General features: G+C 57.8%; 2 protein-coding genes across 2 annotated transcripts; one reads left to right on the top strand and one right to left on the bottom strand.

Moving 5' to 3' along the window:
* Positions 1-801: 801 nt before the first annotated feature.
* DNAJA4 (DnaJ heat shock protein family (Hsp40) member A4) lies at positions 802-11680 on the top strand. The gene is made up of 8 exons (XM_056114051.1): positions 802-996; positions 1848-1986; positions 7493-7673; positions 8492-8596; positions 9698-9925; positions 9995-10225; positions 11188-11288; positions 11382-11680. The coding sequence occupies exons 1-8, from the start codon at positions 905-907 to the stop codon at positions 11595-11597; spliced, it is 1293 nt and encodes a 430-aa protein (XP_055970026.1). The 5' UTR covers positions 802-904; the 3' UTR covers positions 11598-11680.
* Positions 11681-13219: 1539 nt separating this feature from the next.
* SKIC8 (SKI8 subunit of superkiller complex) lies at positions 13220-20041 on the bottom strand. Its single transcript, XM_056114083.1, has 11 exons — positions 19897-20041; positions 19606-19656; positions 18764-18791; positions 18418-18523; positions 17818-17990; positions 16826-16974; positions 16542-16635; positions 15894-15987; positions 15135-15227; positions 14331-14409; positions 13220-13507 (listed from the first exon to the last, which is right to left on the bottom strand). The coding sequence occupies exons 2-11, from the start codon at positions 19615-19617 to the stop codon at positions 13418-13420; spliced, it is 918 nt and encodes a 305-aa protein (XP_055970058.1). The 5' UTR covers positions 19618-19656; positions 19897-20041; the 3' UTR covers positions 13220-13417.
* Between the last annotated feature and the right edge of the window lie 668 nt (positions 20042-20709).

Genomic DNA, 20709 nt, shown 5'->3' with positions numbered 1-20709 from the left:
CAGGTAAGGTATGAGGTGCTGGACTGGGTGCGGCCCAAGTTAACCCCGAGAGTTCCCAGTCAAGGCTTAGCCCACGCCCAGCCTTGCACTGAGAGATAGCGGCCATGGAGGGGCAGGAGGCAGCAGGGACAGGCATCTCGGTGAGCTTAACCGCTGCTGGGACAGCTCTGTGCTGCCTGGCCCACAGACTCTGGCAATAGGGAGGTGCCGAGCAGGACAGCAGTTGGTTGCTGAAAGAGAGCTGGGACACAGGATGAGACAGGCCAAGGATTCAGGGACTAACCGAGGTCAGACTAGGTGGCGCTTTTCACAGCTAAGTAGAAAAGTTTTTAGGTGTTCCAGGCTAACCGCGCATCTGGCTTCAGTCCTGAGCTCATGCCTGCTTGCTTTAGATGATGAGAAAGTCGCAGAGTGTATTAAGACGTTTCTGAGCTTGACCTGGACTGGGGTTTGAGGCTGTAGGTTGGCAGAGCTGGCTCTCGGGCTCTGCAGCAGACAGGTTAACACAAGCTCAACAATCCCACAAGCCAGGCGCCCCGGGGCCTTTCACCCGGCCCCCTTGCACCTGTGGTTGTTCTCCTGGTGCACGCCCCAGTGCATGCCTAGCTCGAGGCTGGCAGGGCAGGGCTGCGCCTGCAGCTCCCAGATAGGCCCGCCCGTCCCTGGCCCTTTCTGCAGGGTGCCCACCCGCTGGAGGCTGCCCCGCCCACCCGGTGACCGCACAGAGGCGGCCACGCCCCGGGCAGAGGCGGGTGCGGGCGCGGCACGGTCCGGCCTGGCACTGCCCGCAGGACCCTCACCCGCAGGCCCCACGGACCAGCGCAAGAACAAGGGCGCGGCGGGGCGGCGGGACGCGCGGCGGCGGGCGCCCCCAGCCCAGAAGCCGCCCCGCAAGGCCCCCGCCATGGCCCGCGGCGGCGGACACGGCTGGACCTCGGGGGAGGCCGAGTCGTCGCCCGAGGAGCCCGCCGGGGCGGCGGCGCCCGAGGAGCAGGGGTGAGGCCGGGCTCTGGGGGCGGGGTCCCCAGGTGGGCTTCAGGGATGAGGGTCTGGATGTTGCACTCGGAGTCAGGCGCTCAGGGTCGGGGCTAGGTGCGGAGGCGCGGGTCCGGGGTCCGGGGTCGGGTCTGGGTCCGGGGTCGGGTCTGGGGTCCCGGGTCGGGTCTGGACTCAGTCCCGGGTCCGGGTGTGGGTCTGGGTTCGGGGTCCGGGGTCGGGTCCCGGGTCAGACACAGGGTCGGGTCCCAGGTCCGGGGTCGGATCTGAGGTCTGGGCCCGGGTCTGGGGGCCGGGTCGGAGTCCTGCCTGGGGTCCAGGCTGGGGTCTGGGGCCCGGGGTCTGGGGTCGGGTCCGCGCGCGGGCCGGGGTCCGGCTGGGGCCCGGGTCTGGGCGGGGGTCCGGGTCCGGATGCGGGTCGGGGTCCCGGGCCCTGCTGGGGCGCGGGCTGGGGTCGGGGTCCCGCTGGGGCCCGGGTCTGGGCGGGGGTCCGGGTCCGGATGCGGGTCGGGGTCCCGGGCCCTGCTGGGGCGCGGGCTGGGGTCGGGGTCCCGCTGGGCCCGGGCGCGGGGCGGAGTGCGGCCGGGCTCCCGGGGCTGGGGTCGGACCGGGCGCGGGTCGGCGCCGGCTGCTGCTCGGGCTCGGGTCCGGGTCCCGCTGCGCCCGGGGCGGGCCGGACCGGGCGCGGGGCGGGGCGGGGCGGGCCGCCGAACCCGGGGCGGTTCTGGCGCCTGTGGCGTCACGTCCCGCCTGGAGCCGGGCGGGCGGCGGGGCCGGGCGGGCGGCGCGGCGGGGCGAGTGCGGGGCCGGCGGGGCGCGGGCCGGGGCGCTGACCTGCCCGCCCGGCCCAGGGACAAGATGGTGAAGGAGACGCAGTACTACGACATCCTGGGGGTGAAGCCCAGCGCCTCCCCCGAGGAGATCAAGAAGGCCTACCGCAAGCTGGCGCTCAAGTACCACCCCGACAAGAACCCCGACGAGGGCGAGAAGGTAGGGCCGGCGCTGGACCGGGCTGGCCTGACCCGCCCCGAGAGGCCCCTGGGTGGCTGTCCTCTGTGCCCAGCCCGCAGGCCCCTCGCGCGGCCGGGCGAGTGGATCTGGGGAGCAGGTGGTCGCACCCGCCCTCTGGGGCGCTCCAGTGTGGGTGTCTGGGGGGCTGAGACACCTGGCGGCTCCTCTCCTCCCTTTACCCCTGGAAATGCGGTCAGAGGCCCACCTGGAGCCACTCAGCTGGGAGTGCTCCCTGGAGGCAGTGGCCGGACAGACCTTTATTTTTAGCCACATGTGCGCTGTGCCCGTCACTAGTTTAAAATAAGTCCTTTGTAGCCAGGCCCTGGCATTCTCTCCCGGCTATATTTAGGCGCTTACTGTAGCATTTCAAACCCCCGGACAGCCCGCCCGCATTCGCCAAGTCCTCTGCAGGCTGGTGGGAGCTTCTCCAGGGGGATTGCGGGTTATGGGACCCTCGGACCCGGCAGTGGGGGCCACGCCGACCGCCCAGCTCCTCACTGTGGGGCTGGCTGCGGCCCAGTGGGAACTGCCCTACAGGGCTTGTCCTAGCAGGTGCTTTATTTACATTCAGAAGCTTCTAGAGAGGCCTCAGCAGAGCAGCTCGGTTCCAGCATGGGCCAGGGCTGTGGCCCTGAGCTGAACTCTGGCCCAGCCCTCCACCAACTCTGACTCAGCCCCTAGGTCCTCACGGGCATCTGATGGTGGTGCAGGCCCTGGACAGGGGTCACTGACTGACCATGCTGCAGTCAGAGATGCAGGGGCTGGTGGGGACAGGTGGGAGGAGGCAGTTCGCAGACATGGCTGTGAGCAGATACCCCTTTCCCCCTCCTCCTCCCCTCCCCTCCTCCTCCCCTCCCTTCCTTCTGTTCTCCTTCTCCCCCTCCTCTTCATCCTCCCCTCCCCTCCTCATCCCCTCCTCCTCCCTTCCTCTTCCTCTCCTCCTCTTCTCCCCTCCTCCCCCTCCTCCTCCTCCCCTCCTCCTTTTCCCCTCTTCTCCCTCCTCCTCTTCCTCCTCTTCCCCCTCTTCCTCTTCCTCTTCTCCCTCATCTTCCTCTTCTTCCTCCTCCCTGCCTCCTCCTTTTTCTCCTCCCCTCCTCCTTTTCCCCTCCTCTTCCTCTTCTTCTCCCTCCTCCTCTTCCCCCTCTTTCTCTTCTCCCTCCTCTTCCTCTTCTTCCTCCTTCCTCCTCCTCCCCTCCTCCTCCTTTTCCTCCTCCCTCCCCCTCCTCCGGCCTTCCTCCTCCTCCTCCTCCCCTCTCCTTCCATGGCCACTTCTCTGTCACAGGTAGAGCTTCTTGATTTCCTCCCCTGAGTTTGTCACTGCATTATTAATGTCTCTTCAAAAATAGATTGAACCTACTCCCTCCTCGCTCCCTGGCCAGTGGGAAGGCTGCTGGCTGGCATCTGTGTTGGGCCCTGTTGTCTGGTTGCTAGGCACCCCTGCCCAGCGGTCAAGTGCTCTGTGCTGTCTCTGACCTCATCTGCAGGGGGCCTGGGGAGCCCCTGGGCAGAGAGGGCCCACCGTGCAGCTGAGTCCTACCTGCTGACCAGCCCTGGATGCAGTTGCTCCTTAGGCCAATTTTAGATCGCTTTTTGGCTTAAATGACATGTTTGGGGCTGGAATGATAGTACAGCAGGGAGGGCATTTGCCTTGTACACAGGCAACCTGGGATCGATCCCTGGCATCCCATATGGTCCCCGGAGCACTGCCAGGAGTAATTCCTGACTGCATAGCCAAGAGAGACCCCCCCCACTAAGCATCGCCAGATAGGACCCAAAGTCCAAAACAATTAAAATGTTTTTAAAAAGGGACAGATGTTCAAATTGGAGTCATAGAGGACAGCATGACTGTGCAGAAAATGCCAGAATCCAGGGGAGGCCCCCAGATGACCAGAACTTCCTCTGCTGCCCCAACAGCGCCTGCACGCCCTCCTTTCTAGCAAGGCTCATCTCCAGCACTTTCGCTATTTGTTTGAATTACATCACTGAATCACACAGTTCCTCATGATTGAGTTTCAGGCATACAATGTTCCAGCCCCCATCCCTTCAGCAGGACTGCTGCCCCCCACACTGTCCCCTCGATAACAGACACTCGACAAGCTCTCTACAAGCCCATTGAGTGACCATTTCCTTCCACCGATGTGGCAGCGGTCTCTTTTCCGACCCTTCATCCCAAGGGCGATCTTCCTACTGGAAACCAGTTCTCATCCTCTCTCTTTCTCTTGCCTTTGGACGTTATTATATCCCAAATGTGAGAGAGACCATTCATTCAGTGTCTGTCCCTCTCCCTCTGGCTGGCTTCACTCTGCATGATGCTCTCCAGATCTGTTCACAGAGCAGCAAATGGGCAAACAGTCATTTGCTCTTTCTCATGGCCCATTACTGCATTATTGGCCATCCCCCTTTTTTGTTTTTGGGTCACACCCAGAGGTGTTCAAGACTTCCTGTCTCTGTGTTCAGGGGTATTTCCTGGCAGGGCTTGAGGGATCTATGGGATGTTGGAAATAAATAATTTATTTTTATGTGCTTGTTATAATAAAATGGTAAATAGTATCAAAAGTAGCTCAGTGAAAGAAAATTTGTGAGAATTGTTATATCTCACAAATTTCTTTGAGGGTTTCCGGTGCAGTTTGGTGTGAGTGGAACACTTTCATGTTATGGTTTTTGCTTATTGTCGTCTATGCAAATTTTCCGACCTCATTTGCTCATTTGCGGTTCTGCTGAGCTGTCAGCATTGTGGAATTCCGGTAGCTCCAGGAGAGTAGAACCGTGATAATTCTCGGTCATCCAAGGGGACCAGTCTCTTCAGTCCATGGCTGGCGTGCCTGCGATCCTTGTCACCTTGGTGTCTCTTCCAAGATTTGCCGTGAAGCGATGAAGCTAGACAGTTCATGTGGCAGAGACAGTGGGAGTGCGGTGTAGCTGAGGGGGCTTCTAGCAGGACCTAGGTTGGGGGGTCTGCTCCCCATTTTTTGATGGGGTTGGACTTTTTTCTTGTAAAGTTCTCCCAGTGCTTTATATATCTTGCATCTAAACCCTTCTTTTTTGGCTTTATGGGTCACAACCATCGATGCTCAGGGGTCACTCCTGGCTCTGCACTCAGGAATCACTCCTGGCGGTGCTCAGGGAACCATATGGGATGCCAGGGATTGAACCCAGGTTGGCTGCATGCAGGACAAACACCCTACCTGCTGTACTATCGCTCCAGCCCCACATCTAAACCCTTTATCAGATGAATGGGGTGGGGGGTCAAATTTTTTCTCCCAGTCTGGGAAGTGTCTACCCTGGTCACCGTTTCCTTTGGGGTGTGGCAACTTCTTAAGTTAGGGTAGTCTAGTTGTTTACCTTTGCTTCCACTTGTTTGGTCAGTGGTGTTTCATCCTTGAAGATGCCTCTAGCTTCAGTGTCACAGAGAGTTCTATGTTTTCCCCTGTGTTCCTTATGGATTCAAGTCTAATATTGAGGTCTTTAATCCATTTTAATTTGAAAGAGGTCTGAGTTTTTTTCTTTCTATTTTTGGGGGAAGGAGAAGCACACCTGGCAGGGCTCAGGATTTACTCCTGGCTCTGCACTCAGCAGTCACTCCTGGTGGTGCTTGGGGGACCTTATTGGAATGCCAGGGATAGAACCCACATCGGCCACATGCAAGGGAAGCACCCTCCCCACTGTACTATCACCCCAGTCCCTCTGAGTTCTTGTTCTTTTTTTGCGTGTGATTAGCACCACCACTCATACATGCAGCTCTCCTGCTCAACTTGATACTTTTTGCACCTTTATCTGAGATTAGCTGTCCATATACCTGAGGGTCTGTCTCTGGATTTTCAATTCTGTTTCATTGATCTAAGGGCCTGTCCTTGTCCCCGTCCCACACTGCTTTAATTACCAGCACTGTGCAGTACAGTTTTTTTAAAATGTAGGAGTACTGCTATTTATTCAGCCCTTGATTATGCTGATTGAATTGGGCATGAACTCCACATTACTTTAAAATAAATTTTTAACTGATTACCCTTGAGATAGACTACTATTGCAAAGCTGTTCATAATTGGGTTTCAGTCATACAATGACCCAGCACCCATCTCTCCACCAGTATCGATTTCCTTACCACCAACGTCCCTGTTTCCCTCCCACCATCCCCCAACACCCCGCCCTCCACCCTCAGCCTCCCTCTACGGGAGGCACTTTCCTTTTGCTCGCTCTCTCTCCTTTTCCTTTTGTGCATTGTGGTTTGTGCAGTACAGTTTGAAGTTGTGGAAATGCCTCCCGTCTTTTCCCCAAGGATTGATTTGGCTTTTGGGGGAAAGGGTTATTGTTCCATATGAATTTCAGAGGTGTTCGATCTCTCTCTTTGAAGTATGACATAGTTCTTTTAAATTAAAAAAAAATTTTTTTTGGGTCACACCCAGCAAAGCTCAGGGTTCTGGCTCTGCACTCTGCATTCAGGAATTACTCATGGCAGTGCTCGGGGGACCATATGGGATGCTGGGGATTGAACCCAGGTTGGCTGCGTGCAAGGCAAACACCCTCTCCGCTGTGTTATCACTCCTGCCCCACTTGTGTAGGTTTGATCTGGGGCCACATTCAGCAGTGCTAGGGAGCTACTCCCAGCCCAGTGCTCAGGGGACCCTGCAGTGGTGGGGATCAAACCCAGGGTCTCACACAAGTAAGGCAAGCACTCAGAGCTTCTTTCCAATGACTGAATCCAGTCATTTGACTCAAGGCTCAATAAGATCACATCCACAGTACTTGGGCTCCACAAGGCCCGGGTCATCGGTGCAAGAAGTGTCCACTTTGCTCCCATCCCAGGCTTTGGGATCATGCAGGGGACAGAGACAGTCAACCCTGTCCTTCAAATCCAAGTGTGATGATGTGTGGGGCTTGGAGGTTAGAGAAGTGACGGGGAACAGTTTGTACTGAGGGCCCTGGGACACGTGGGACCTGGTACACAGGGTCAGGGCAGAGATGGGGGTCCATGAGGAGGTCAGAGTTGGCCCTGCAGAGGGGACTACTGGCTGTGGCATGGAGGCGGGGGAGCAAGGTGGATCTGGGGTATTTTTTTGGTGCTGCATTATCTTGAATATCTGTCCACCATTTTAGAGAAGTGGGCCTCCCCATCCCCCAGCCTCAGACCACTCTGGTTCTGGTGTTCAGGCCACTTTGGTTCTGTTACCTGCCGCCTTGGTGAGCACAGGTGTCCCAGGGGACCTCTCGGCTTTCATTGGGCTGTGGTTCAGCTGAAGGGAAAATGCCGTCTTCTTTCTTGTGTCCTCCTGTGCAAGGCCTTCCCTGCTGTCCCCTCAGTAGCCACAGTGCCGGTATGGGCAGGAGAGACCATGAGGGGGCAGCAGAGGACTTGCTGGCATGGGCTGGGTGGCAGGGGAATGCAGGGCGGCAGGCTGGTGGGGCCTTGCCTCCTGCGTGACCGGGAGATCCTGACTCCCGAGAGTGACGTGGGCTCTCCAGCTTATTCTCATCTTTGTTCCTTTTCAAGTTCAAGCTCATCTCTCAGGCCTATGAAGTGCTTTCAGACCCGAAGAAACGGGACATTTATGACCAGGGCGGCGAGCAGGCGATCAAGGAGGGGACGTCAGGCAGCCCCAGTTTCTCCTCGCCCATGGACATCTTCGACATGTTCTTTGGAGGTGGAGGGCGGATGGCGCGGGAGAGGAGAGGTATGCGCCCCCGTGGCCTGAGAAGCGTGCGGCTGCCGTGCTGTCCACGTCTTTGGGACCTGAAAGGCACCGTCGTCACGCTGGGGACCATCAGCTTCACTAGTCTGTCACAGTCACGCCTCCAGGCTTCCCAGACTCCTGCCCACCCACAGGCTGGGCCAGTGGCTGTGGGCAGGGAGCGGAGGGTCTGGGTTGAACGATCAGTGGCTTGTCCCAGCTCACTTGAGATGCCTGTGCACCACCAGAGCTGTGGCTCTGAGCAGGGTCTGCATCCCACGCCTGGTTTCTGGTGTGGCCTCACAGCATAGGGCCTCCCTGGCCTGCTCTGGGCACTCCCTGTGTCTCTTGCCATGTGAAGAACTTCGTGCACCTCCTCCGCCAGGCAGCAGAGCTGGCAGGGAGTATGACAGACTGGCCCTGGCCCTGGGGTCGCCCCCCTGTCATGCTGCCTACTTTGCTCCTGCTCCTTGAGGTGCGGCCATCCTGCTGTGTCAGCCAGACTAAGCACCCCTGGGGGCTGGGTTTGCACATGGACCTATATCCAGTCCCTGGCATCTCATGGGGTCCCTTGAGCCCCACCAAGAATGATCCCTGAGTGAAGATCCAGGAGTAAGCCCTGTTTTTTTGTGGCCCCAAAAACCAAAAAACCAAAAAGAGCATTGAGCACCTTAAGAGGGAAACTCTTGTCATCAGGGAGAGGCCAGGACATAGCAAGCTGTGACCCTCAGTCAGCTGACAGTGCAGAGGGGTGCTAGCAGGCATGTGGGCAGGCGGGAGGGCCTGGCTGGGCCTCAGATGTTGGCTTCTCCCTTGCTCAGGCAAGAATGTCGTGCACCAGTTGTCTGTGACTCTGGAAGATTTGTACAACGGCACCACAAAGAAACTGTCCCTCCAGAAGAATGTGATCTGCGAGAAATGCGAAGGTGACTTGTTTGCTGAACCCCAGTTTCGTCCCCTTAGACCTGAGACCCTGAAACTGATGCTGAAGGAAAACCTGAACTGGGAGGGTCCACCAGAGAGGGTCAGCGGGTGATCTGGACTCTGTGCTTTATCTGGCATCTGGGTTGTCCCCCATCTGGCCGCACAGTTAATATTAGACCCTGGGGGTGCTCAGAGGACAGGCAGGGCCGTGGGTTCTGCCCCTGATGCTACAGGCTCTCCAAGCATTGCCAGAGAAATATTCTAGTGGAAGAGAGGCGACATCTCAGTGGCCTCGGCCTGAAAGCCCTGCTTGGGCTCTGGGGTCATGGCAGACTGGGCAGTCAGGAGGCCCAGCCAGGAGCGGCAGCTGGCAGTCCTGATGTGAATGTCTTTGACTCTTTTTTTCTTGGTGGGGGGTCAGGCCACACACCTGGCGGTGCTCAGGGCTTACCCCTGGCTCTGCGCTCAGGAATTACTCCTGGTGATGCTTGGGGGATGGGATGCCAGGGATGGAGCCCGTGTTGGCTGCATGCAAGGTGAGCACCCTCCCCATTGCCTTTCCGCTCTGGCCCCACAATGTCACAGAGTTTGGGTCACAAGCTCTTTGTGACCTCTCTGAGTTTCTTAGTCAACTCTGGGGTTGGGGTGATGTCCAGCGGGATGGAGCATGTGCTTCGATGGGGGAACCCCAATTCATTCCCTGTAATAACGTGGCTCACAAGGAAACCTTGGGTGTGGCCCAGAACAAGGAGAGGAGGGAGAGAAGAGAGACAGAGACATAGAGACAGAGACAGAGCAAGAGAGAGGAGAGGAGAGAGGAGAGAAGAAACAGAGAGAGAAAGCCGGAGGGACAGAGATATGACACAGTGAGTGTCAGATTTGGTGACTCAAGACCAATGCTGGCCTCAGAGGGTGGCCAGCGGGTCCCCTTGGCCTTGAACTTGACTCCCAGCTCCTCCCCCCAGTCCTTCTGGAAACTTGGGTGCATTTCCAAGCACAGCCCCCAGTGGTCAGTCTGAGACAGTCCGTGAAGACCCAGTTGCTGCCACTTAGCTACTCCCAGGGTTTGTCCGGCGTGCGTCTGACGCTGTGCCTCCCTGCAGGCATCGGCGGGAAGAAGGGGTCGGTGGAGAAGTGTCCACTGTGCAAGGGGCGGGGTGTGCAGGTGCACATCCAGCAGATCGGGCCGGGCATGGTGCAGCAGATCCAGACCGTGTGCATCGAGTGCAAGGGCCAGGGCGAGTGCATCAGCCCCAAGGACCGCTGCGAGAGCTGCCTGGGCGCCAAAGTGGTCCACGAGAAAAAGGTCATCGAGGTGCATGTGGAGAAAGGTGAGGCAGCGGGGCCAGGCTGGGGGTGCATGTGGCTGAGCCATGGCTGCAAGGGCTGATGTCCCACAGGCATGAAAGACGGGCAGAAGATCCTGTTCCATGGAGAAGGCGACCAGGAGCCAGAGCTGGAGCCTGGGGATGTCATCATCGTGCTGGACTTGAAGGACCACGGTGTCTTTCAGAGACGCGGCCACGATCTGATCATGAAGATGAAAATCCAGCTCTCTGAGGCTCTCTGTGGCTTCAAGAAGACCATCAAGACTCTGGATGAGCGGACCCTCGTCATCACGTCCAGATCAGGTGACGCTCGTGTTTGCGTGCTCCAGAGGGGCAGGTCAGCTCAGGCGGGTGGGTGACCACAGGGCAACGAGCATCTCGGGCCCAGGGAGGACCTGTCTCCAGCTGCCTGACCTTCTCCAGACCCCTCCTCTGGTCCCTCTCCCCCTCCTATGTTCCAGCCTCCCTTCCCCTCCTCCCTGTGCTCACTTGCTGCTCCCCAGTCTGTCTTCCTTGGTTTCCTTCCTCGGTCCTCTGCCTCTCCCTTCTCTGGCACAGTGAAAACTGCCTTAGACTCACAGCTCTCATCAGTGTTTTCTAAAATTGCAAGTTGGGGATGATTTCAAGTGATCCAGACAGAGAGGGGAGCCTGCAAGGAGAGCCAGTCCCCACCTGCTGCTGCCCTCACCAGGAGTCCCTGAGCAGGGACACAGCAGTGCTGGCTGCAAGGCCCGGACACTGTCCACCCAGGTGGGCCAGCCACATACTCAGCCCAAGTGGAACCAGAGAAATGAGGCTTATGCTGGAGCGTGATCCCTGGGCAAAGCAGAGAGGCGAAGGCACAGAACCCCTGCCCCCAACTGGAACCATCTGAGAGATGGGACCGTCTGTAGGCGAGGTCCCCTGGGAGGACCAGCACCTGCCCCGTCCTTCCTGCATTTGCAGTATAAGCCCACTTCTGGGACAGGTCCTCGTCCCTTTGCTTTTCATGTTTGGAGGCAAAAAGCATTTTAGACTCGGGGTGGGCCCAGGACCACAGGCTGTGCTGTGTCCTCCGTGAGGGGTTGGGGGCTGGAACCCTGGGGGGCCTTTTCATCTCCGCTCTGCCACCCAACTTGGTCACCGGGGAGGTGAAAACGAAGAGGCAGGTGGCCATGAGCCAGACTTCGAGACTAGGCGCTCCCCAACCCCCTCCCTGGGGGCCCTTCCTCGGCAGCACCTCCAAGCCTGGGGGCCCCAGTGCTGACTCCTGCTCCCGGCGGCAGGTGAGGTGGTGAGGCACGGAGACCTGAAATGCGTGCGCGATGAGGGCATGCCCGTCTACAAGGCACCCCTGGAGAAAGGGATCCTCATCATTCAGTTCCTGGTAGGTGGCACGCGGAGTGGCGGAGGGGGCAGGTGGCAGGGTGTTCCCAGTGGCGTGTCCTGAGGGGAGACACCGCCCCCGGCTTGCTGGTAGGTGGTCTTCCCTGACAAGCACTGGCTGCCTGTGGACAAGCTCCCTCAGCTGGAAGCGCTGCTGCCCCCGCGGCAAGAAGTGAGGGTGTCGGAGGACATGGAGCAGGTGGAGCTGAAGGAGTTTGACCCGAGCGAGCAGAGCTGGCGGCAGCACCGGGAGGCGTACGAGGAGGACGAGGACGGGCCGCGCACCGGGGTGCAGTGCCAGACGGCGTGATGGCGACGGCCGGCCCGGGCGGCCCTTCTGGCTTCCTTCTGGTTGTGACTCAGTTATAGTTTAATTTATATGCAAATGTCGAAGTGTCGCCAGTCCCTTCTGTTTGCGTGCGGAATCTGTTCCTTCTCAGGGGCCCTTCGGATTCCAGTTTGCCAGCCAAGCATGGCCTGAGAAGGGCTCAGCACCACGCGGATTTTGGGGTGCCCCAGCCCCAGGGAGACCCTATGGCTGCAAGGCATTTAGGGGACCCTCCCACGGAACACAGCACTTCTGTGGACCAGCTTTGGCTGCAGCCCGTTTTCACATGCCCCAGGTACCTGCCCTGGTACATGGCATGTCTGGAGCCCTTCAGGCCTTGCGGTGGGGACCCCTAGTGACAGGCTGACCATCTGCGTTCTCCTGGGTCTGTGTGCAATGACTCTCCACACAAGTGCCTGATTGTAGAGGGACCTGCCCTAGCAACCCAGTGCCGCTGAGTGGCTGGAGATACTGCTGGACTGGCAGTGTGGGCAGGTATAGAGCTCAGTGCTGCCTGCTGCCCACGGCCACAATGCAAAGGGCCACCAGCTCCAGACAGGCTCTGGCGACCGAGTTCACCAAGGGGCTGGTCTGAGGGGGCACAGAGCAAAACTGGGGGCATGCTGGGGACACCCTGGGTCTGTGTGCCTTGTAGCAGGCCCGGGACAATGCCCTAGCGGTCTGCTGGATTCTCTCATGCCTGAGTCAGGGTCTGTCAGGCAGCTGCTGGAGGGCCTCCCTGCTGGCAGGCACCACTTCTCCAGGTGGCAGACACATCCACTGTGCCCACTGCTCAGGCTAGTGGTAAGCCCCCTGCCAAGACCCCTGAGGGACAGAATGGCACCAGCTCCTCCCCCTTGCTCCCACTGTGACCAGAGATTGGGAGTGTGGCTTGGATTGTACTTCCTCGGTGCCTGTCACTTTAACATTAAAACCCAGCTGGTACAATTGAGTCACGCTGTGCATTGCTTGTCCTCAAGCTCAGCTGATGGGGCCCATGGCGGCCTGTGCTGCTTGGGCAGGACCACTTGCTATAGGATGAGAGGAAGGAGGCGGCAGGAATGGGGCGGCCTCCCCTGACCTCCGAGCGGCTCCCTGGATTTCGAGCTGAGGAAGAAACATCCCGGTAGCGCCCATAGCCAGGCTGTGTCTGAGGGTGACACAAGAAGGCAGGAGGATCTGATGGCCACAGCCCGCCCAAGGAGGTGGCTGGGGAGTCTGGAGGAGCCCTGGATCCAGGTGGTCATCACCAAGCAACTGGCCTCAGGCTGTCAGCCAGAACCACCTCAGCAGAGGGTCCAAGAGGCTGCTGGCCAGGTACTATGGACAGACAGGGATGCCAGATGCCGTGCTGGAGTCTGACATAGTTGAAGTGGTGATACCCACCCAGAACCCCAGAGACCGCTGAGCGGGCTCAGCTTGGTAGACTGTACACCTCTAACACGCCATCAGCAGGGTGAGCGCTTCCGCAGGCACACCCTGGAGGACAGGGCCTGGACTTCCAGCCTCAAGACTCCCCGAGCACCCGGTGTCCTATGCAGCCCTGGCGGCCCTTCAGGCCTCCCGCAAACACGGTCAAAGTAGCAGGTGCCCAAACCCAGGGGTCCGCAATAAGAACATGTTTATGTACACGTGTGAACAGTGTTTCCAGTAAGACATAAGAAACTGCATGTTAGATCTAGAAAAATTCAGTCTTGGCTGCCACCCTCAGACTACTTCTTCTACATAAGCCCTCCAGTGAGGGATGGCCCGGTCGCTCGCATCTGCACTCTCTCCAGAGCATGGCCTGGAGATTGTGACACTTAAATTGGACAGTCATAGATGTGGATCTCCTGGTCATCTCCGACGGAAACGATCTTGGAGCCGTTCCCGTTGTATCTGACTCCCCAGACCTGTGGATAAGGGAAAAGGGGGGAAGGTTCTCTGGAGGCTTTGAGTCGCGTGAACGGGCCTCTTCACTCCACCCCACACCCAGGCACGACCGGTGCTGCTGTGCCACGTCCTGGACCCCTGAGAACAGGCCCTGCTGCCCGCCCCCCTGAAAGCCTCATTTCTACACGGCGAGTGTGCCAAGCGACGACCGAAGCCCCAGAACTGCCCGGTTGGCTGGAGACCCACAGCCACAGGAGGTCCCTGCTAGAGCCAGTGGCAGACTGTGCATCCCCCCCTTCCCTTGAGAACGGTCATGTCACCAGAGGCTCAGGAGGCCAGCCTGTCACCCTCACCCAGTCTGTGGGGGAGGGGGTTCTGCCATGCAAGCCTCTTCCCCAAGGAAGGACTGGCCTGTCACGGTTAATGCCGCTCAGTGCTGAATCTCATGCCTGCACAGGACAGCTAGGTAGGATTGTCCCCTCCCCCTCGAAAAAGAAAATACAAAACATCCAAGAAAGCAAGATTAAACCCTCTCACCTTCATAGGAAGTAACTTAAAAAAGAGGAGGTGTACCCCAGCATTTCCCCAAATGCAGCAGTGCCCTTCCCCTCTCTAGCCAGTGGGGGGATAGGGGGCTGCGGGGGGGCTGGAGTCCAGTCCCAGCATTGTGGGGTGTGTCTATGTGTGTGAGCATGGGGAGGCACATGGTGGGGGGACGTGTGTGCGTGCATGGGGTAAGAGTGCGTGTGTGTGTGTGTGTGAGCGTGCGCTCGCGCACGCGCACAGGGAAGAGGTGAGAAGACAAGTCTCAGACCAGATGCCCAGAGACTCAGTGGCGCCTACCTGGTCCTGGTGGTCAAAGAAGGTGTGGATGCAGGTCCTCGTCCCCACGTCCCACACTTTGACGCTCTTGTCAGATGAACTGTGGAAGACAACTTATTCGATGCTGTTTTCAGATCACTTGGAATATTTTGTACATTTTTCTGTCACCCTGTGATGTTGGTGGGTTTTGGGACTCTGGGGTGTTGGGGAATCAACTCTGGGTTGGCCGTGTACAAGACAAGCGCCCTCTTGCTATCCTAAAGGTGGCAGGAATCTTATGTAAAACTCAATCCCATTTCACCTGTGACTCCACCTTCAGAGCCTCCGGGTGCCTGCATTCCCGAGACTGGCCATCCCCTCACCAGCAAGCAGAGAACCCCAGTTGGGTGTGTCTCCCACCTATTTAACAGGGAAGCTATTACAGCTTCCAATGACTGTTCAGAGGTCTCTGGGCTCGTGGGCAGTGCTGCTGGGCTGTCCATTTCATGTTTCCAAATGTTGAAGCCAGCCTGAGCCTGGACAGCACTGAAGTCTAAAAACATTCCACCTGACCAATAGTGTGACAGTGTAAGTCAGTTCTGGAATACATATGTCCCCCAGAGTACTGAATGCAGCAGGGAGTTCAGGAAGGAGTTCAGGAAGGCATGTAACTGGTACATGCCTCTATTTTTGTCCCGACCAAGGATAACTCTATTAGACATTTCAAAACTGCTGCAGAAAACAAATGCTCCCTGAGAAGGAAGGGCCACAACCAGGAGCCTGAGGGGCCTGCAGCGAGGGGCACTCCCTCCCCAGCCCATGGGGGCCGCTCAGGGTCACAAGTACCTGGAAACAAAGTGCGTGTCATCAGGACAGAAGGCCACGTTCAGCACCCACGACGCATGGCCACTCAGCGTGCCGGCCAGGCTGGCGTGCTGTCTGAGAGAAAAATGCTTCCAGTTAACACACAGATGCTCCGAGCTCTCCAGTGGACTAGGAGACACATGGCCCCCACCAGCATCCCATCTCCAGCAGCACCATCAATCCATATGCATCTTGTAGTGGTGAGAGCTGGGGCTGGAGGGGGACACACATCAGAGGCTCAGTGGGCTGTGTTGGGCCCTGGCCCCAGCAGCAGAGGGGCTGAAGGCCGAGGAAGTATACAGAGACTTGTCTGTGAGCTGGCAGGAAGCGGCTGGGCTCAGTGGTGGAGCCGCGTTCCTTCTGAGAAGGTGCCATGGAATGGTCTCTGGAGGGTCTTGAGGTAATCAGTCACTGTCCTCGGCTCTGAGAGGGTGCCAGACCCGTCATGCTCATTCCTGACTCCTGCTCCTCCCGGGGACAGCCCTGCCCGAGAACACACATGCTCCATCCTTTTCCCACTGCTCTGGGTAGGCTGCAGCCACTGGCCCCACGCCAGCATCTCCCAATCACCCACACAGGAGATGGTGCCTGCAAGGGCCAGCCGGGCTCCCTACATGCTCCCCTCCAGGACTGGGTGCAGAAGGTGTGGGTCCGGCCTGCTGGATGCCCCTGCAGTCACCCAGGAGGGGAGAGCAGGCCCGTGAGGCCATGGAGGGCCCCTGAGGACCAGAGGTCACTTACACGTCATAGATTTTGATGTAGCCATCGTCAGAAGCGGTGACAAGAAGCTGGGAGTCCGGGGAGAAAGTCAGGGAGCGAATGGGCATAGCGTGGCCTGAAATGCATGACACCCTTTTTGTCCAGTGCAACTGTGTCCCCCGAGGCACCCACGAGCTGGCAGCAGCCACCGACAGCTCTGCCTGGTGATTCTGGCAGAGGAGGGCACCGAAGGCCCCTTTTAATGTTCGCCTCCTGACACAGTGGACCTTGGCACATGTTGCCCAGAAAAGAACCCTCTGCAACAGACAAGGCTACAGAAGTCTGTCTCGCTTCTTTCGAGTGAGCATAGGCCTTATGATGGAGGCTTGCGACTCAGTCGCTGGTTTGAATGAGAAACAGCACAGGCTACCAGGGCAGACCCAGGTCTTTCCCGTTGTCGAGGTCTAGAAGAAAACCACCAGAGCTAAGACACAGGAACAGGAAATTAAAGTCTATTCACCCAGGATGCGAATCACAGGCACAAGAACAAAACATGTGGAGGTTGGAACTATACTCATCACATCTTGGGGACAACAGGTCTTTTGCAAGTCTGACACTCACTAGCTTTTGAATGCACGGATAGTTCTTCCTGTTAACCCAGTTTTCATAAAATGAAAGGAGGAGCCAAACCTTCCAGCGTATGCAGAAGTTTTCCAGTCGCGATGTCAAAAATATTGATGATTCCGTCAATGGCTCCGCTGGCCAGATACTTCCCATCGGGGCTCTGCGCAAGCACAAACACGGCCTTTCAGACTCCAGACCCCCAACCATCTCCACCAAGTACAAACAAGTCTCTGCAGGCTTATGGGGTGACAGGCAGGCAAGAGAACAGCTGCCCGGCCAGCCAAGTGTAGAACCTGCACCCCGAGATACAACAGTCTAGAGGGGCCAAAGGAGAAACAGTGTTTCCTTACATAGGCAATGCTAAGAATGAATTTTCCTCTCGTGTCCAAAGAATATTCCTTTTTCCCACTTTCCACGCCAAAAATGTTCACTTTCCCCACGTGAGTTCCTGTGGCTAGATACTGGGAATCAGGAGAAAAGGCCAAGGTCCAGGCATCCACTGAACAGAAAAGAAGAAAGAAAAAGATACAGTGAGAAAAAAACCTTGATCGAAAAGGTTTGCCAAACTTTAATCGGAGAAACAGTATCCTGATATGGAAAAATCTACATTGTTAACAATGCTAATTCTGGACTAATTTGGTTTAAGGGGCTTTTTAAAAACAAATAAAAACAGATGGCGAGAACTACGCTGCATATGAACAAGGATGCGAAGAAACGAGAACCCTGCTCGCTCGTGAACACGAGCCCTGCAGCCACGTGAGACATGACGACCATTTGTTCGCTGAAGCACACATGGTACCAAAATTTCTATCGAGTTCTGTCTCCATTCTCAAGCTGAGAACTTTTGAGGTTTAAGAAACAGTTCCTAAGAGTTAAGCAATGAATTAAGTACTGAGAGACAGCACAAGTACAACAGGTAAGGTGCTTGCCTTGTATGCAGCTGACGTGAATTCGATCCCCAACATTCCATATGGTCCCCCGAGCACTGTCAGGATTAATTCCTCAGTGCAGAATCAGGAGTAAGACCTGAGCATCACCAGGTGTGGCCCCAAACAAAACAAATTACTGAGTGTGTGTTAAAATTTCTAAGTTATCTCCCACCCCCCCCAGCCCCTTTATTTTTCGTTTTAGGGTCACACCAGCTGTACTCAGGATTGACTACTGACTCTGGGATCAGGGGTCACTCCTGGTAAACTCAGGGGACCAAACAGGATGCCAGGAACTGACCCCACATGGGCTATGTGTGAGGCACGCGCACTCCCCGGCCTTCAGCAGTTACCCTTGAACAAAGGTTCTGTATAGGGATTTTGAATCCGACATCTCCCGAGAGTGAAAGCCTTACCTGGACCTGCATCTATAGACTTTATCTGCTTGCCATTTTCCAAGTCCCACAGACGAATATGAGCATCAAGAGAGCTGGAAGCAGCGATGGGGAGTGTGTGGCTGATGTCCACAGACACCACACCCAGCTGATGTCCCTCCAAGCTCCACTGCAGTTCCAGTCTTTCATCACGCCTTCAGTGGGGGACAGACAAGGGTGTTTCTTTACAAACAACACACTGCACCTGGCACTCAGAACTCTGGGCCCCAGGGACTGTTACCAACAGTGATAGAAGCAGAGGAGAGCAAGAGACATGGACACCCTGGGCAGCCAAGGAGGAGCCAAGAAGGACACTTTTTTAAAATTTAGACTCTGAGGGGGTCAGAGCGATAGTACAGGTGAGGTGCTGGCCTTACACGCATCTGAGAGGGGCTCAACTCCTGGCATCCCATGTGGTCTCTGAACACTGCCAGGGGTGATCCCTGAGTATAGAGCCAGGAGCAATGCTGGGTGTGACCCAAAAACTAAAGTGCCTTTCCCCTATCACACTGTGGCTGCTCTCTGGCCAAGACAAGTTGGGAACCCCGTTCCCAAGGTTGTCCATTAGGAAGGGGCACTCACCATTTCCAGACCTTTACTAGGTCATCCAGAGATCCTGTGACCACCGTATCAGAGAATTCTTTCTTGTTCGCCCCCCATGCGACTGACCAGATGGCATCCTCGTGTGCTAAATCAGAATCAGGCAAGAGTGAGTGTTCAAAGGGCTGGGCCAGGCTTTGCCTTTGGAGGCCCAGTTTCTCTCCCCAGCACCACAGGGTTCCCTGAGCACTGCAGGGAGCCGGTTCTCCCACAGAGTGGGGAGCCCTGGTCAGCAGGACAAATGCTCTAAGGCATTCCTCCCCGCAGTACTATCGCTCCAGAGGTAGCACAGCTCCCACAGGTAAGTGCCATCAGGCAGGTGGCTCACCTTGCTCTTGCTTGAAGAGAATGCTGTACTGAAAAAAGAACAGGGACACGTTAGACCAACGGGCAGATTTAATCCCTCATCCAACCCACGCAAACCCAGTCCCCAAGAGATCATCGCTGTAGTGCTGGCCACTCCCGTCACTGGCCCAACACCCAGACCTTCTCCGATTCCTGAAAGAACACTGTCCCAAGGGAAAATGATCTCTCTCCCTTCCTGTCCACTGATAATGTGTTTTCTTTTTCTGCTCTGGTCTCCAAGAAGAAGCCAGTCTAGCATGGCGCTGTATACAAGCACAAGATGTTCAAACTGCGAACTCTGTTTCTAATCTTACAAACGTTAAGCTTCTCCTTTTCTGAGTTCTCGGTCTTTTCTCTTTTTGGCGTATGAACTTTCTTTACCGTTCCCTTTGAAAGATCCCTCTGCAGGCTGGCAAAGCCTTAGCTCAAAGGCTGGGGGTGGGGCTCAGCTGGAAAACGCAGGCCTTGCCAGCCAGAGATCTGGGTCCAACGCCCAACATCGCCAAGCACAAAACAAGGCTGGAGACCTGGATAAAATCCTCCTCCTCTACTGTCCTTTTTTGCTTTTTCGGGTCACACCCAGCAATACTCAAGGGTTCCTCCTGGCTCTGCACTCGGGAATTACTCCCGGAGGTGCTTGGGGGACCATACGGGATGCCGGGGATCAGAACTCAGGTTGGCTGGGTGCAAGGCAAACGCCCTCCCCGCTGGACTATCGCCCCAGCCCCTCCTCTACTGTCCTGAATCTCACTGGCTGGGACCGCCCAGTGCGTCCAGGGTCCCTTAAGGAACCAGATCCTAGCTGTCCCCCGCCACGACGCTTACCTGGTTGGTCATTTCCTTAACTGCGGGCGCAGGGCTACGGGTCGAAACGTTCTGTGGAAACACCGGCGGCTTGAGTTAAGGGGTCACCATCACTGGGGTGGACGGGGGTCCCTGACCCGGCGATGACGTGACGCCCTCCCTCCGCACCCAGGCCGTGTCGGGGCTGCTGTCCGCCCTCCGTGCTACCTGCGGGGGGACAGTGTCCCGCAGCCACCTCGGACGCCTCGGCCACGCACCGCGGCCCAGCACTCGGCGCCGGCGACCCCCGAGGGCCGCCCCAGCGACACTCACCGCCTCCTCTGCCTCCGATGGGCGCCGCTCGCCGTCGCCGTCGCCGTCGCGCCGCCGACGTCACGCCGCTGGCCTCGCGGCGCGCGACGATGACGACACGGAAGGCGTGGCCTCCGTGCCGCCGCCGACTCCGCCTCCCGCCTCGGTCCCGCGGCGAGTCCTCGAGTCGCCGCCGCCCCCGGGAGGGATCGGGAATGCTCGGCGCTGGGGGGTGGGGGGGAGTGCGGGCTCGGGAGGGGACGGAAGGGTTCGGAAGGGTTCGGGAATGCTCGGGGGGACTCGGGAGGGCTCGGGAAGGCTGGTGGGGGGGGCTCGGGAGAGCTCGGGAAAGCTCGGGAGGGCTCGGGAGAGGACGAGCGGGGCCGTGGCGGCCAGTGGGAAGGAGCCGCACAGGGTCGACCCGGCCTCCGCCCCTGTCGGTGGACCCGAGTGGACTTCGCACCGGGGTGCGGAGCGAAGGGGCTCTGCCTTGCGCGGGGCCCTCCAAGACCCCAAATAGACTTTGACCAAGCCGGACATCCCCACTGGGCCTCGCAGACGCTGTCCTCGGTCCAGCACCGTGACCCCGGACCCTTCTCTGGACTGGGTCTCCCAGGGTCAGCTCTCACGCTGCCCCTGCAACACCGCCTGGTCTGCCTCGTGCCCTACAGACAGTCCCCGAGGGGCAGCGCTGCCAGCACGCGCGGTGCCCACAGGCCACTCCGTGGAGGTGGAGGCAGGGCCTGGGGGATGGCTCGTGGGGAGAGGAAGACTACGTGCGACCGGGCAGTCAATCTGGAAGCACGAGGGCCCGCCCTGCAGCCCCCTCCTTCC

Source organism: Sorex fumeus, unplaced genomic scaffold (assembly GCF_029834395.1).
Source record: "Sorex fumeus unplaced genomic scaffold, SorFum_2.1 ptg000024l, whole genome shotgun sequence".
NCBI lineage: Eukaryota > Metazoa > Chordata > Mammalia > Eulipotyphla > Soricidae > Sorex > Sorex fumeus.
This window is presented reverse-complemented; position numbering and strand designations above follow the sequence as displayed.

What these genes read in the sequence shown, in the direction of transcription:
- DNAJA4 (XM_056114051.1), top strand. Translation starts at nt 905, where the DNA reads ATGGCCCGCGGCGGCGGACACGGCTGGACCTCGGGGGAGGCCGAGTCG. An exon ending in ACCCCGACGAGGGCGAGAAG is followed by an intron (nt 1,987 to 7,492) that starts GTAGGGCCGGCG and finishes TTCCTTTTCAAG; the next exon opens with TTCAAGCTCATCTCTCAGGC. An exon ending in CGTCATCACGTCCAGATCAG is followed by an intron (nt 10,226 to 11,187) that starts GTGACGCTCGTG and finishes TCCCGGCGGCAG; the next exon opens with GTGAGGTGGTGAGGCACGGA.
- SKIC8 (XM_056114083.1), bottom strand. An exon ending in CTAGTAAAGGTCTGGAAATG is followed by an intron (nt 17,991 to 18,417) that starts GTGAGTGCCCCT and finishes CCCCCACTGAAG; the next exon opens with GCGTGATGAAAGACTGGAAC. An exon ending in TCATTCTTAGCATTGCCTAT is followed by an intron (nt 16,636 to 16,825) that starts GTAAGGAAACAC and finishes GTGCTTGCGCAG; the next exon opens with AGCCCCGATGGGAAGTATCT.